The 15008-nt window shown below is 42.4% G+C and overlaps 1 protein-coding gene across 1 annotated transcript in view; it reads left to right on the top strand.

Moving 5' to 3' along the window:
* Positions 1 to 14663, top strand: part of POF1B (POF1B actin binding protein) — a 45342-nt gene extending 30679 nt beyond the window's left edge. Inside the window, exons 7-15 of the mRNA XM_033137542.1 lie at positions 503 to 577; positions 1899 to 1991; positions 3023 to 3136; positions 3341 to 3493; positions 5499 to 5609; positions 6622 to 6750; positions 8709 to 8785; positions 9955 to 10069; positions 12100 to 14663. Of these exons, the coding sequence (XP_032993433.1) occupies positions 503 to 577; positions 1899 to 1991; positions 3023 to 3136; positions 3341 to 3493; positions 5499 to 5609; positions 6622 to 6750; positions 8709 to 8785; positions 9955 to 10069; positions 12100 to 12120 (888 nt within the window). The 3' untranslated portion in view covers positions 12121 to 14663. The remainder of the gene's footprint in view (positions 1 to 502; positions 578 to 1898; positions 1992 to 3022; positions 3137 to 3340; positions 3494 to 5498; positions 5610 to 6621; positions 6751 to 8708; positions 8786 to 9954; positions 10070 to 12099) is intronic.
* Positions 14664 to 15008: the final 345 nt, after the last annotated feature.

The following is a 15008-nucleotide window of genomic DNA, read 5'->3' as shown; positions in this document are numbered from 1 at the left end:
TACAAGGGTGTGGGGAGGTCAGCTAATGCAGATGCACCAGCAAGAGCACTATATTGGCTCTGCCAGGGTGCTTGCACCGTGCTGCCCTGTCTCTCTCCCTCCTAGCAAGCAACAGTGACTAACCTCCCAGAGAGTTAGCATAGTGGTTCTGCCCCATCTGGCATTTACCGTATTTTCCGGCGTATAAGACGACTGGGCGTATAAGACAACCCCCAACTTTTCCAGTTAAAATATAGAGTTTGAGATATACTTGACTGCAGATTCTCCACCTGGCGTATAAGACGACCCCCAAATTTTGAGAAGATTTTCCTGGATTAAAAAGTAGTTTTATACAGTAACTCTAATAGGCAACAAGAAATGTTGCCATTCTGCTTTCTGTGTCTTTCAGTTGCTCATAATATTTTGTGCTTGTTCCATGATTTTTTTTGCTGCTATCAATAGATAAGAACCAGGTCTAATACTCACTCTCTGCCTTTTTTGTCTCTTGTTTCCAAATTAATAGACGGAAGATATTGAGAGTTTGATTCCTAAAGGGATTTCTGAATCAACAAAGCAACAAATCCGTTATCTCCTAGAGGTAGGGCATTCCATATGTGGGCGTGAGGTGGAAATAAATCTGCAAAAACTAAAAGGGAATTTTTGCCTGGCTTTGTGTTGTGAAAACACTTTTTAAAAAATACCATCATTCTCATTTTGCAGCGACTTGTCTGAACAAACCAACAGATTCCATTGTGGATGCTGATCCATGCTTTACATGTGTGATTTGAAAATGCCAAGTTTCTCCCTAGTCTTATTTTGTATTCTTTATTTTAACTTCTAAGCATACTACAATCAGAACATATTTTTAAACAAGCAACAGCGAACTCTGAGCAAATTTAAAATTATAATCAGGAATCAGATATTGGCTAGAAAGAACTCTTTCACGCATGCATGTGTGCATATAATAGGTAGGAAGAACACTATATCTTAAGGGGGTTGCTGGGATTACAAGCCCGAATAAATTCTATAAATCAAACCAATTCGCATCAAAAGTATAAATAAAATAAAAATCAGCAAGGGGGATGTCTTACCTACTTTGATTTTTAGGGATGTACACCATCTAGGGCTGGGGGGGAAATCTCTCTAATTCACAATTTCCAAAACAATATGAGGACCAAAACACAGCTATTATTTCCAATTTGCAGTTCTTCAAATTTTGCAACACAGTTGTCTGGCCAAGTGCCAAGCACAAAAATGCATATACTAGGATAAAGTGTGCATAGACATGCATGTATAAGTGAAAGTAATATACAAGAATGTACTTTGTAAGGGGGAAACACTCTACAAAAATGTGTACATTGGATACAGATTTGCCCATCTCTTACAGCAACCATAAGATTCAGTTCAGGTCCTGATTCAGTGCTTTGGAAAACACCCTGATTTGCTTTGAAGCACTCCAGAGGCAGATATAGATTGGGTTCTGAATCTGAATCCCATTTTTGAAAAATGAAAAGTTATGCCTCTCTCATTCAATATTAAAAATGATGTAGACTTTTTAAAATTTCCCCATGATATTGAATGGGCTATTTAATTTTTCTTCTTTTTGGCAGAAATTGGCTTGTCTTGTATAGCTCTTACTAAGAGGATAAAAATTGCTTCCTACATCCCAGACAAACAGATGCAAGGGTGGTTTTTTTATGGAGCACCTTAAACTTATTTTACTTTGAATTAATGGGTTGTATCCAGTGTTAGTTCTACTCAGAGAAGACCAATTGAAAACAATGGACTTTGCTAACTTAGGTATATTAATTTTAATGGACTTATTCTGAGTAGAACTTAGTTGGAGTAACTAGATTATTTTGCTTCTCTGAAACGACCCTGAAATTTACTTTTCCTTTCTTTCCCTCCTTCTTTCCTAGATGAGAGTAACAGCTGATAAGTCAATGAGGCTTGTCCTTGCTACATTCAACAACCTTCGAGAAGAGCTTGTTCATCTTCAGGATGACTTAGGGGTGAGTGACTGTCCTGTCCTGGTTAGTTTGTGTCCAAATGTATTTGATTAGTTCATCAATTGGTATACAAGACTGGGATTCCCAAATCTACTTAGGTTGCAACCACCAGAATTGTTGACCCCTGCCCCTGCTTGCACGGCAGACCTTTCTGCCTTACACTACCTGCTTTTGAAACCCTCCTTGATTTCAAAAGACCACTGTCACGTGACATGTTCTTGATAAACACAAATTTTCCTTTGTCCAATTGGGCAGAGGCAAGTGACTTCAGCATTTCCAAATGAAACTTCATGTTAGCTGTTTCTTCTCAAGCATTTTGTAGGAACTTGTCATCTTTGTTTCTGGGTGATCAAATCAAAGGCTACAGATGCTTTATGTTCCTCTCTGAGAGTGACCCTTAGGCACACACTGTAGCAATTCCTCAGAAGTGAGTCCTTCGCTGAGAACTTGAGCTTGCTTTCTTCCTCTCTCTCCTCTTCCCTCCTCTTCCCTTTTTCCTTTAATGCTGTTTCTTTTAGATTTGTGGGCAAGGGTTGCCTTGTTTTAATTGATTGCATATAAGCCACCCTGGGAGCTTTTTCAGCTGAAGTGCCGAGTACAGATGTTCTAAAGAAGTAAATAAAATACATAACAAAAGAGAACCCTTGCCGCCCAAAAGGTTCCTAGTCCTCCCAGCTCTTTTTTGGGATACATTCCCCTTGGACCAGTATGTGACTGAATTGTAGTTGCTGATAGAACAGTAGTATGTGCCCCTATTCTGCTATCCTGGAAACTCTGTTTTTGAATGACTTCCTGGCTTCCTGGCTACCATTCAAATCACCTGAGAGATTTTTAGCTTTGGGCCCAGTAAGGAGGAGTTTCAGTTTGTCTTTACACATTGCAATAAGCATGTTAGTTTCCCCATTAGAATTCTTGGTCCTACGTGTCCACCATCATAGCAGCATAGGCCCATCTGAATTTTCAAAATTGTCATCTGAATTTTCAAAAAAAGAAAAGAAAAAGGCCTTTTCATAATAAGCATTTTGCTTTCACAGAAACTGGAAACTGACAAAGTGCTGCTTGAGAAAGACCTAGCTTTTAAAGAGTCCCAAGTAAAGGAGTATGAAACCCTTCTGGAGTCGGTGCGAGAGAATAATCGCCAGCAGCAGGTAGGTTTGCATGCTTATCGGACTGAAACAATAAATCTCAGTGGAGCTGAGTTGAGCCTCAGGAGCATGTGGCAATGTTAAGAGTGCCTGCCCTGAGGATCAAAGTACCTTGGTGGTAGGGGGTATGCAAGGTACAGCATCCCCAGTGGTAAATTGGCCCCAGGTTGTCTAAGCTAACTTGCTTCCTGCCATGTGTGTTCACAGCAAGCCCTCAGGGAGTACACTTTGAAGTGCCGCTCGCTGGAAGAGCAGCTCCTCTCTCTCCGGCACAATGATGGAGACCGAGAGTTCCGGCTGAAAGACCTGGAATACAGCAAGCGAGCCTTGGAGCAAGAAATCCAGAATCTGAGACTGCAGGTAAAGGCAGGCCTTTGTTTCTATTAACGTATGGCCTAATGACGAATGACTGGGCCTCCCCAGCCTTAGTTCAGTAATCTAACCCAGGCACAGGGAACCTTGTATTGTTATTTTTTGTCCTGCCGAGGGCCTCATTCACTTGGAAGGAATGAGGGTCAAGGGTTGCGTGCTGGCACTTGGGGGGTGGAGGGCAAATGCCAATATTGGTAGGTGCTGGAGACCAAAATGGGTGGGTCACCCTTTTTGCTCTCTCATGCACTTTCCGCTGCTCCCTTCTTAGGGACGGAGGAATGCTGCCTTGAGCATAGGCCTGTCCGGCTCAATATTCCCTGCACTCAAATTTGGAGCTATACTTGCCAGTCTGATAAAGTTGACAGTGTTTACTTTGACTTTGTGATTTTAACTCACTTGCAAAGTAGAAGAAGAAGAAGAGTTTGGATTTGATATCCCGCTTTTCACTACCCAAAGGAGTCTCAAAGCGGCTAACATTCTCCTTTCCCTTCCTCCCCCACAACAAACACTCTGTGAGGTGAGTGGGGCTGAGAGACTTCAGAGAAGTGTGACTAGCCCAAGGTCACCCAGCAGCTGCATGTGGAGGAGCGGGGAAGCGAACCCGGTTCCCCAGATTACGAGTCTACCGCTCTTAACCACTACACCAAACTGGCTCTCTCATTCTGTACTCACAGTACTCATTCTGTGTGCCTTATTTCATAATTTTGTTTTTCATCTTTTAACTTTTGTCTGTTGATGTAATCGTTCTCTCTTTTTTTATATGCATTATAAAATGAAATACTGATAATAAACTTCGCAGGGAGGGGAAATGCTGCCCACACTGACTGACAGCAGTGCTCCAGAGTTTCAGACAGTGACACCCCCAAGCTTTATCTGAATGGGGTGAAAGTTGAATCTCAGATCTTCTGCATGCAAAGCAGAGCATGCAAAGAAAGCTCTCCTTTCTTTCTCATTCTGCCGCCCCGTTTTCTCCCTCGTTGCCACCCACATGAAACTGGGCTTGAGAGCTGCATGTAGATGAGAGGCTTCAGGTTGCCCCCCTGTGGTCTAAGGGCTATGCTACAACCATGAGCCAGAAATCAGTGAATACTTGCTGTTTTTCTGGTCAAACCAGCAAGATAGGCAGGATATGCAGAGAAGCCTTTTATGGCCTTCTGGTGATGAGAATTACACCATCCTCTGCATAAGAACATAAGAAAAGCCTGGCTGCTGGATCAGGCTAATGGTCCTTCTGGTGCAGCATCCTCTTCTCAACAGTGCCCAGGTCTAGGGGTTCCTCGTTCTAGCCACAGGAGCTTCTGATGCCTCCGGTTAATAATAATAATAATAATAATAATAATAATAAAGGAACGTGGTGTGGTTTGAAAACAAGTAAAATCTGTCTTGGAGAACCCTTGGCAAACTGCTGCTGGTCAGCAGACAGTTCTAGGCTGCATGTAGCAATAAAAGAAGGTAAGAAGAGCTTGCTGGATCAGGCCATTGGCTCAACTAGTCCAGCATCCTGTTCTCACAGTGGCCAACCAGATGCATGCAGGAAACCCACAAGCAGGACCCGAGCCCAAGAACCCTCTCCCCTCCTGTGGTTTCCAGAAACTAGTATTTAAAAGCATCCCTTCCTCCGCCTGTGGAGGCAGCCATCTTGATTGATAGCCACTGCCAGGGATAGCCTTTATCCTCCATGAATTTGTCCAGTCTTCTTTTAAAACCTTCCAAGCTTGTGGCCATGACCACCTTTGTTGGGAGTGAACTCAGTGGAGTTCAACTATGCGCCATGTGAAGAAGTACTTCCTTTTATATGTCCCGACTCTTCCAACGTTCAGCTTCCTTGGGTGTCAACTGGTCCCAGAGATGCGAGAGAGGGAGATGAGGGAAATTTCTTTGAACATCAGTTTTGTGACGGAGCTATTTCCATGTCAGTGAAAGTGACCCTGCTTTTTATCATCTGTGCCGTTTGCAAAAGTTGAACTAAATTAAGCATTTTGCTCTTGCACAGGCTTCCTCTAACACTCCAGGCCAGACCACCGTTGACGAACTATCCAGCCGCTATGTGGAGATGATCAACCAGCTTAGAGAGGATAAGGACAGGGAGATCCGCAACCTCAGGGTATGTCAGCTTTCCTTGTGGGAAACCGCAGGGGGAGAAAGTCCATATTGAACCTCTCCAAGCACACCTCTGCGTTTGTACAGCTCAGGGCCACAGTGGATGTGGCATCGGGAAATCAGTGATTGAACCGCCTGCTTTCTAAAATTATTCCTGCTATTAAAAAGGTTAATGGCAGCCACTGGGATGCTATTAACCTTTTTAATAGTAAGAATAATGGGCACTGGCAGTGTTGTTTAGCCCTGTCCCTTTATATCATTTTTGCCTTTTAAATTGCCCTCCACCTGAAGCTGCTACCTGCTCCATGGAACAAATAGCAGCTTCAAGGAAGAGAGATTTTAATAAGGGGAGGGGGTTTTGCAATGAGCAAAGTGGGTCGACCCCTTCCATATGCACAGCCCCAGTCAGTTTTAAACACACAATTACTATTGCACATTAGAAAACCCAGAAGGACAGCTGAACCACAAATCTCCCGATGTCACTGCGGGTGTGAAAATTTTTGTTGCTAGCTATGAATACTGGCAGTAGCATCATATTAATAGTTGTTTTTATTCTGAGGGCCATAAGCCTCTGGGTGGGTGTCTTCAGGTACAAAGGGTGAGGTATTTTTATTTAGACTAATTTGTTTTTTTTATTGTATCCTATCCTGAAAGTTTCAATGAAAATACTTTTAAAAAAGTTGGGGTACCAGTATTTTAATAAGCAACAAAATAAAGATTCCCAGTGTTGAAAAATAAAATTTAAGTTAGTAGTTTTGCTTGTTTTTGCAACAACAACCCTTTATGAAAGGAGGTTAGTATTATTGTAAGCACACTGCAGAGGAGGTGAGATTCAAAGTGGAGACTCCCTGGTTCTAGCTACATTCGCTCTGGAAATCCTGGCTTTCCCATATTCTCCAGTTCCATTCCTTGACTTTTTATCACTTGCCTTTTTATTGTTTTCTTTTTTTAAAAAAATCTGTATCTGAGCTACCTTTTTGATACTCAACATGTGTCCTGCTGTTCTTGTTTTCTAGTCCAAATTATGTGAATTCCAGCGGGATTTTTCAAGGAAGCAGGGGAGTGACACTGACCTCCAGATTAGACTGCAAGATCTGACTTTAAGGCTGGAAGAGAGAGATGCCACATTGAAGCAGTTGGAAGATGTAAGTAGCACTGCTTTGCAGACCATGGTTCAACAGGCAGTTGTTTGGAACTTAGGTTGTTTAATTAGCCAAAAGCTATGTTTTAGGAACATAGAATCATAGAAGTGTAGAGTTGGAAGGGGCCACAAGGATCCTCTAGTCCAACCCCCTGCAATGCAGGAATCTTTTGCCCAACGTGGAGCTCGAACCCACAACACTGAGATTAAGAGTTTCATGTTGTACCGACTCAGCTATCCAGGATGCTGCCTTCTACTGAGTCAGACTGAGTCAGTCTGTTGCTTGGCTGTGGTACACCTAGGTTTCAGGGAGGGGTCTCTCCCAGTCCTACCTGGAGATGCCAGGGATTGAACTTGGGAACTTCTGTATCCAAGGCAGATGCTCTACCATGGAGCTATGACCCTTCCCCATAGAGAGGGTTTTCCTGCTGCCTCTCTTGATTCCTTAACGCAAGCAGATAAATCAAGGAATGGCCCACGTTGCATCATTTGGAGTGCTTTCATGATAACTGCTTGGTACTTTGAGTTTCCAGCCTTTTATTTGTCTACATGCTCAGCAACACAAGGTTTGTACGTCTGCATGGAGGTGGACAGGCACACCAGTACAGAACAGAAGTTTCAAGAGTTTTCCATTGCTCCAGTCTGCCTTCTTCTCCTTCCTTGTGAGATAATTTAGCATTTAGTAAGCATTCTGTAAGGGACGCAGGTGGCGCTGTGGGTTAAACCACAGAGCCTAGGGCTTGCTGATCAGAAGGTCAGCGGTTCGAATCCCCGCGACGGGGTGAGCTCCCGTTGCTCAGTCCCTGCTCCTGCCCACCTAGCAGTTCGAAAGCACGTCAAAGTGCAAGTAGATAAATAGGTACCGCTCCAGCGGGAAGGTAAACGGCATTTCCATGCGCTGCTCTGGTTTGCCAGAAGCGACTTTGTCATGCTGGCTACATGACCCGGAAGCTGTACGCTGGCTCCCTTGGCCAGTAACGCGAGATGAGCACTGCAACCCCAAAGTCGGACACGACTGGACCTAATGGTCAGGGGTCCCTTTTAAGCATTCTGTACGCACTCGTATCCAGCCTTGGCTCAGTGATAGAGCATCTGCTAGCACAGAGGAAATCCCAGGGTCATTCTTCAGGCAAGGCTGGGAATGTTCCCTATCTTAAACCCTGGAGAACCATTGCTAGTCAGTATTGGTCTGGCACCCAGATTAACACCCCAAACTCATAATAATACTGAGGCAGATGGGCCAATGCTCTGGCTTGGTCAAAGGAGCCCAGTTAAGAATGTTATTGATATAAATGTGTTGAATGATATAATCAAAGACCACTAAGTGATAGCAAACAGAATACCATTATGTAAACAACGCAGCAGTTTCCCAAACAACACACAGTGAGATCGCCAGGATTCAAACTCATTTTGTACTTGTTCAACAAATGGGTGGCAGCTATTAACCTCTTACTGCTTTAATTTCTTCTTCCTGTTAAGGAAATGCTGTTGCTGTGATCCCTGAAAACGTATTATTGTAAAAATCACCCACTGCATAATATGGAGTATACAATTTAAGACCATTGCCCAAAATATAAATGGAATACCTATTGAATTATATTATACATGCATCTCAATGCAACCCCTGATGTTCCCAAGGTGCCTTAGTTTGGCCTGGTTCAGGCATGTGTGTGTGTGTATCAGCCTACTAAGCCGAGAAATACATAGATCTTGTGCCTCCATCCTCCATCCTTATGCCATTCCTTCCTTCCTTCCTTTTCTTCCATTCAACATTTCCTGGATAATTAACCATAGTTCAGCGACCTCTTGATCAATATCCTGATATGAAATGTTCTTTAGTCATGACAAGCCTCTCTACCTTTCGAAGAATCAGATTTTACTTGTGATAGTCACCTTGACGAAGATTTTGAGTGAAACAGCCTTTTTTAAAAAATAAAAATAAATTATATATATATATCTTAGGAAATCTTCAGATTGAAGCAAGAAAAACTAGCAAACAATTCATCCCAAGGAGTAACAAAGACTATCATCACTAAAAAGTAAGGGCACTGCATGCAACTCTTTTTCTTTCTGACTGTTTCTCTCTTGTGCTGCAGGTGTGTGCAATGCTTTACAGCAGGGGTGGGGAACCTTGAGCCCATTTGGTCCTCCATTTGACTCTCCATTTGGCTCTCCAGGCTGTTTGGGAGAAGCCACACTCACCCGCCCAAAACCTGATGTCACACATAGAGCTGGCACTTATCAGCTGATTGTCAAACTCTTGGGAACCCCATGCAAGGAATTTTGGCAGATGGGCAGGACATCCTACCTGTCAGTCATATGGTGTCATAATGGTGTCATGTGACTGGAAGGCATAATATATTATTATTATTATTATTATTATTATTATTATTATTATTATTATTATTATTAATACCCCGCCCATCTGGTTGAGTTTCCCCAGCCACTCTGGGTGGCTTCCAACAGAAATAATAATAATAATAATAATAATAATAATAATAATAATAATAATAATAATAATGTGATAAAACATCAGTCATTAAAAACTTCCCTAAACAGGGCTGCCTTCAGATGTCTTCTAAAAGTCAGATAGTTGTTTATTTCTGTGACATCTGATGGGAGGGCGTTCCACAGGGCAGGTGCCACCACCGAGAAGGCCCTCTGCCTGATTCCCTGTAACCTCACTTCTCGCAGGGAGGGAACCACCAGAAGGCCCTTGGTGCTGGACCTCAGTGTCTGGGCTGGATGATGGGGGTAGAGACGCTCTTTCATGTATACTGGGCCGAGGCTGTTTAGGGCTTTAAAGGACAGCACCAACACTTTGAATTGCGCTCGGAAATGTACTGGGATGACTTTGTCCATTTGTGAAATATAATATAAATCTGATAAGGATCTGGCCCGTGGAGCCGAAAAGATTTCCCATTCCTGACCTTACAGAACATAAGAGCTACAAATCCCGGAGTGGTCAATCCGTCCTTTCAGAGAACTCTTAGAATTGTGGCTCTGAACTGAGTGGGAGAGTGGGTCTCCTAACAGCCCTCAGCACCTTTAATAATCTACTGGTCTCCAAATGCTTTGGGGGAAGCCAAGACTGTTGTCATGGTATAAGAGTGCTTTAAATGTATCGTGCAGATCTGATGCCAGAATGTTTTCCACACTATATGTGGTATTTAAATAGCAATGCTGATAGATCCTTCTGAAATTCCAGGTACAGGAATCAGTATCCCATCCTTGGCCTCTTGTCTGATGACTACAATGTCACATCACCTGTAAAGGAATCACAGACAATTGTAATTGAAAAAACTGGGGAAATGTGGAAGCAGGTAAGTCATCCCTAAGGGAATGTTTGTTCCAGAAGTCACTTAAGAAAGATGTACAACTCCAGTGACTGTTTCTCTGAGCATTATTAATTCTCAGAAAAACAATTAATTAAATTAAGTAATATACTGCTATAGTGCCAAAATGGCTTCTAAGCAGTTTTTAACTATAAAATCCATACATCAGGGCTTTTCTTCATCCGGAACTAACTGGAACTCAGTTCTGGCACCTCTCAGGCCATTCTAAGAGAACAAGGGTGGTATTCATGGCGAGTTCGGGCACCTCTTTTTCTAGAAAAATTGCACTGCCATACATAATTAAAATGCACAATAAAACAATTCCACTGAAGCATTCATACGCCTTTAATTAAAATGTAAATAAAGCAAGCCAGTTAAAAAGTATGACATTTAAAAAGCATTTAAAGCAATAAGATGTCAAGTTCAAGTTGTGGGCATGCTTGCCTAAACAAATGTGTCTTCAGGACCCAGTAGAATGCCATGGGGCCTTTCGTATTTCAGCAGGGAGGGCATTCCACAACACTGGTACTTCCAGTTAAACACCTCTGTTACCGTATGCCAGTAGTTATCAGGCCATGGCAAAACTAACTGGGTTTCACTTACTGATAATAGTGCCCTTACTGGATGGGCATAGTGGGTTCCCCACAGTTTTTGTTGAGGGATAGCCTAGGGTTTCCATATTTCAAAAAGTGAAAATCCAGACACAAAAGTTGTTGAGTTTGTTTTGGTTTGCCAAAGTTGTTGAGCGAAAAATGAAAAATTGGCAAAAACGACACTGCCGACATGGGTTGCTATATGTACAGATTTCCACAGACATTTTGCCGATTTCCACCCGGACTCTGCTTCGTACTACAGTATTCTGGATATGTCTGGGAAATTCCGGACATATGCCAACCCTAGGATTTCCCAGGTGTGAGCAACTGCCCATATGCAACATTTATTCATGGGCAGTCATTTTGGATCAACATAGGAAGCTGCTTTATACCAGGTCAGACCAATGGTCCATCTAGCTTGGTAGGATCTACATTGACTGGCAGCTGCTCTCCAGGGTTTCAAGCAGGAATCTTTCCCAGCCCTCCCTGGGGATTGAACGTTGGGACTATTTACACGTAAAGCTCTGCCACGCCGCTACCACAGCCCTTCCCCAAGACATTGTCCTGAGACATTGTTTTCAGATTGCTGGATATCGTGGACTGGGTTGTAATCTGTGTCAGTGGCTCTCAAACTTTATAGGATGTGGCGCCCTGGGCTGGGGTGCTGAGGTGAGCTATTGGCAGAAATCTGAGATGGCCTCCCATGTGCAGATGCTTTCTTGGTCCAACACGGGAGCACTCACAAGCCCTCTCAATGGGATCTGTAGAGAAGAGGTAATGGCAGTGTGGGGAAATTAGGATATATGGAGTGATACCCAGGTTTTTCCAGCAAAGACTTGCTTGTCATGGATGTATCCCAGTACAGAAAATTTGTGCCAAAGGTTAAAAGGCGTATTAATCCTAAATCTTGAGAACAAGTTCCAAATCTTGAAAGTCTGCCCAGCTAGTTCCACATCCCCAATGGGACTTTAGGGTTGTGTTCTTAAACAGCAATTCCCCAGGCTACATGGCCAACTCCTTTTGAAACCTTGGGAATTCAAAAGCAGTTTGCAAAATGATTGCAGAAAGACTTTGTATGCAAAATCAACAACAACAACTCCAGCCAACTAAACCCACATAAGAGCAACATTCCCAATTAGATGCTTGAAAACCCTGGGGTGTGTTGAAGTTGCCCTTTGCATGCCAGACAGGAAATCTTTCGTTTTTCAGTTGATTTTTTTTCTTTCTTCAGAATGCTGCAAAGTGCCCTTTGCGGTGTTACAGTTTATTTAAACTGATTATGGCACAAAACCATAGCTCCTTGCATTTGCTGTATGAAACTTGAACTTTCAGAGTAAATAGCAAATAATAATTATTTTTAAAATCTAATGAGTGTATGCAGACGTAGAGCATGAATGATAATTTGTTTTCTTCATTTTGCAACAGGAGGCCTATACGGCTGATTAAAGAACTGCTTCCTTTCTTTCAAGTATGAACAAGTTCCCTGGACAAGCCACAGCTGATCAGAGGAGTTCATGTGCAAATGAATGTTGTTACATTATTTTTCCGCTTTTCTTCTTCTATTGATTTTTCAAGTCTGAAACGCAAAACAGTCATGGTTAGGGGGAAAATGTTACAGGCACACTACATAATGTGTGTGTGTGTGGAATGGGGGTGTCTTGGCTTTGATTGTTCACATATGAGTGGTTTTCAAACATTCTTCTTCCTTCAGTCTTAATTGTATTGACAGGTTATTGGAAAGTATTGGCAGAGTATTGGAGATACTCTGGTGTGTCTTGAAAAGGAGTTTGAGGTGCATGAGTTCATACAAGGGACTGCCAAGTTTGTCCTCCCCATTGACCCATGGGAACAGAGAATGTCACTTAGAATGTACCCAGTTCACTGCAAAGGTGAGTAGCAGTGGGTGAATGGTTTTTCAGGAAAGCTCATAAGATGTTAGGAAGCTGCCTTGTACTGAGAGCATTAGTCCATCTCAGTACTGTTTGAAGCGATTTCAGGTGGGATGCTTCACAGTCCTACCTGGAGGGGCCAGGAGTTGAACCAGTTGATCTTCTACATGCAAGGCAGATGCTCTAACACTGAGCTATGAACTGAGCTTTTCATCAAGGGACGCTTGTGTTCCCTCAAATGCAATGTGGCAACTATAGAAAATTGTCTTTTGAATGAATTCCCCGCCCCCTAATGCCCTGTCCTATAATCTCACTGAAAGACAGACACACACAACTCATTATGCTTTGGATAAAATAAGAGTTTCTCCTCTCCCTCCCTCTCTCTCTTTTTTCGAAAAGTTCAGGTGTGCCACTTTTGAAATTAATCCATCATGCTGGATAGTTAGCAATGTCTGTGGGTTGACTTCATCACTTTGCAGTGCAAGGTCAATTGACAAAACTGAACAGTCAAGGTTAAGTTGTATATAGTAAACTTGCTTGCATGATTTTCATGATGTTAAAGGGCAGGGGGTGGGGAGCCCAATATACTGGGGTGTGTGAATTGACTAGAAAGGACCATTTCCCATGGTAGATATCATGGTCAACTTAAGTTGGGAGATTATTAGCATGTGTCATTCAGAGAAAATTACATGATGCTTATGCCCATTTTTCAAAAGTGACTTGGAAATGGTGTGATCACCCAGTGACCATATTGGGAGCTTTAAATAGTGTAGAAGTCACACCATGCTCCCCCTTGACCTAATGCTAATGAGGACTCTTCTCCAACTTGCCTAATCTGGGAAGGTCACAGCTATAGGGTATTAATGGTGGGTTGTTGTATTCAGATAAAACTTGTTAGCCATGCACTTAAACCTCATTGATTTTTCAATCGGATAGAGAGGTGCCTATCTCCATTTGGGCAGTGCTCATTGTAAATAGAAAACTTGTGGGGCAGCATAGCAGGAAGGGTGTATATGACACTTCCCTAGAATCAGCCTAATGATGTGTTTGATGGCAAACACTCATACTGGTGTGTCTGCCAAAATAACATTGTGTTTCCTGATTCACATTGGTGTTGCAGCTAGTATTCATGTGGCTGTTTAGCTTTTCCATAAAGCCAATGAGTGTTAAGCACAAGAATGTTGTCACCACTGCCATGTTCACTCTTGCAAGGGGATGAGGTGGGCTGATAAAAAGAATAATGAAAATGTGCTTTCGAGGAGTGTGGCTGGTGATTGTTATATCCCAAGGCAGCTATCTTGGGACTAAGCTTTTAAGCAGTTATTATCAAATTTGTTTTACCAATCGTGACTGTTATTATTATCTTGATAGCATATAATTTTCTGTTTTGCATGTAAGCTTTTTTCCCTTGTTCTATTCAGTACTGGAAAAAAAATGAAACAAACCCCGAGTTTTGCCCAGGAAAGTTGTTTTGTTAACAAAATAACTCCAGTTTTACTCCCACCTAAAATATTGGAACTCTGGATCAGAGTAAACTGTGGTTTACTGTTGTAAATCATCTAGATTTCTGATCCACAACTAGCATATGCTTTCCCTACCCTTCAATTTTGCATTCCCAGGCAGGCTGCAAAAACCGGTTAATCCACCCGAGGCGAGCTTCCATTTATGCTTTGTTGGCTGCCATAATACCTTGCATTGGCCTATTGATTGGTAAAAATGAGGGCAGCACCCAAAATAGAAATCAGAGAGAGAGAGACGGAGAGAAACAATCTGTAGGAAGGGGGAAAATAATCAAGGTTTCCATTTGAAATGCATTAGGTATTTTCTACTTTTGTTCCAGAACAAACTTTAAGATTTGCCTCTTAAAAAAAAAATCTTCATTAAAAATGTTTTCCCAGATTCTGCAAATTAAAGAGGCATACCCAAGAAGCACCATCAATTAGGAACCCAATAAAATGAACTAAATTGGACAAGAGCACTTTCCACACTCTTGAACACTCTTGATCTAGCTCTGAGGGCCTTCTGCCGATTCCCTGTGAGAAGTAAGGTTACAGGGAACCAGGCTGAGGGTCTTCTGTGGAATGCCCTTCCATCAGATGTCATGACTTTTAGAAGACATCTAAAGGCAGCACTGCTCAGGGAAGTTTTTCATGTTTGATGTCGTATTGTGTTTTAATTTGTTGGAAGCTGCCCAGAGTGGCTGGGGAAACCCAGCCAGATGGGCAGCAAATAAATAAATTATTAATAGTATTATTATTTTTATTATTAGTATTATTATTGGCACACTTCCCAATCATTTCATTAGAACACCAACTGGAGATGTTTGTAGCTCAACAGCAGAGGTGGTGTTGGTTATGCAGCTACAAAATAACACTTTACTAGGTTTTTGTAGGGATTTGTTTTGTGGGGACATGGGCGCTCCCTTCCCTCTTTTCTCAGTGTGAT

This window comes from Lacerta agilis, chromosome Z (genome assembly GCF_009819535.1).
Source record: "Lacerta agilis isolate rLacAgi1 chromosome Z, rLacAgi1.pri, whole genome shotgun sequence".
NCBI classification, from domain to species: Eukaryota; Metazoa; Chordata; class Lepidosauria; order Squamata; family Lacertidae; genus Lacerta; species Lacerta agilis.
Note: the sequence above shows the minus strand (reverse complement) of the source record. Positions and strands in the feature narration are given on the sequence as shown.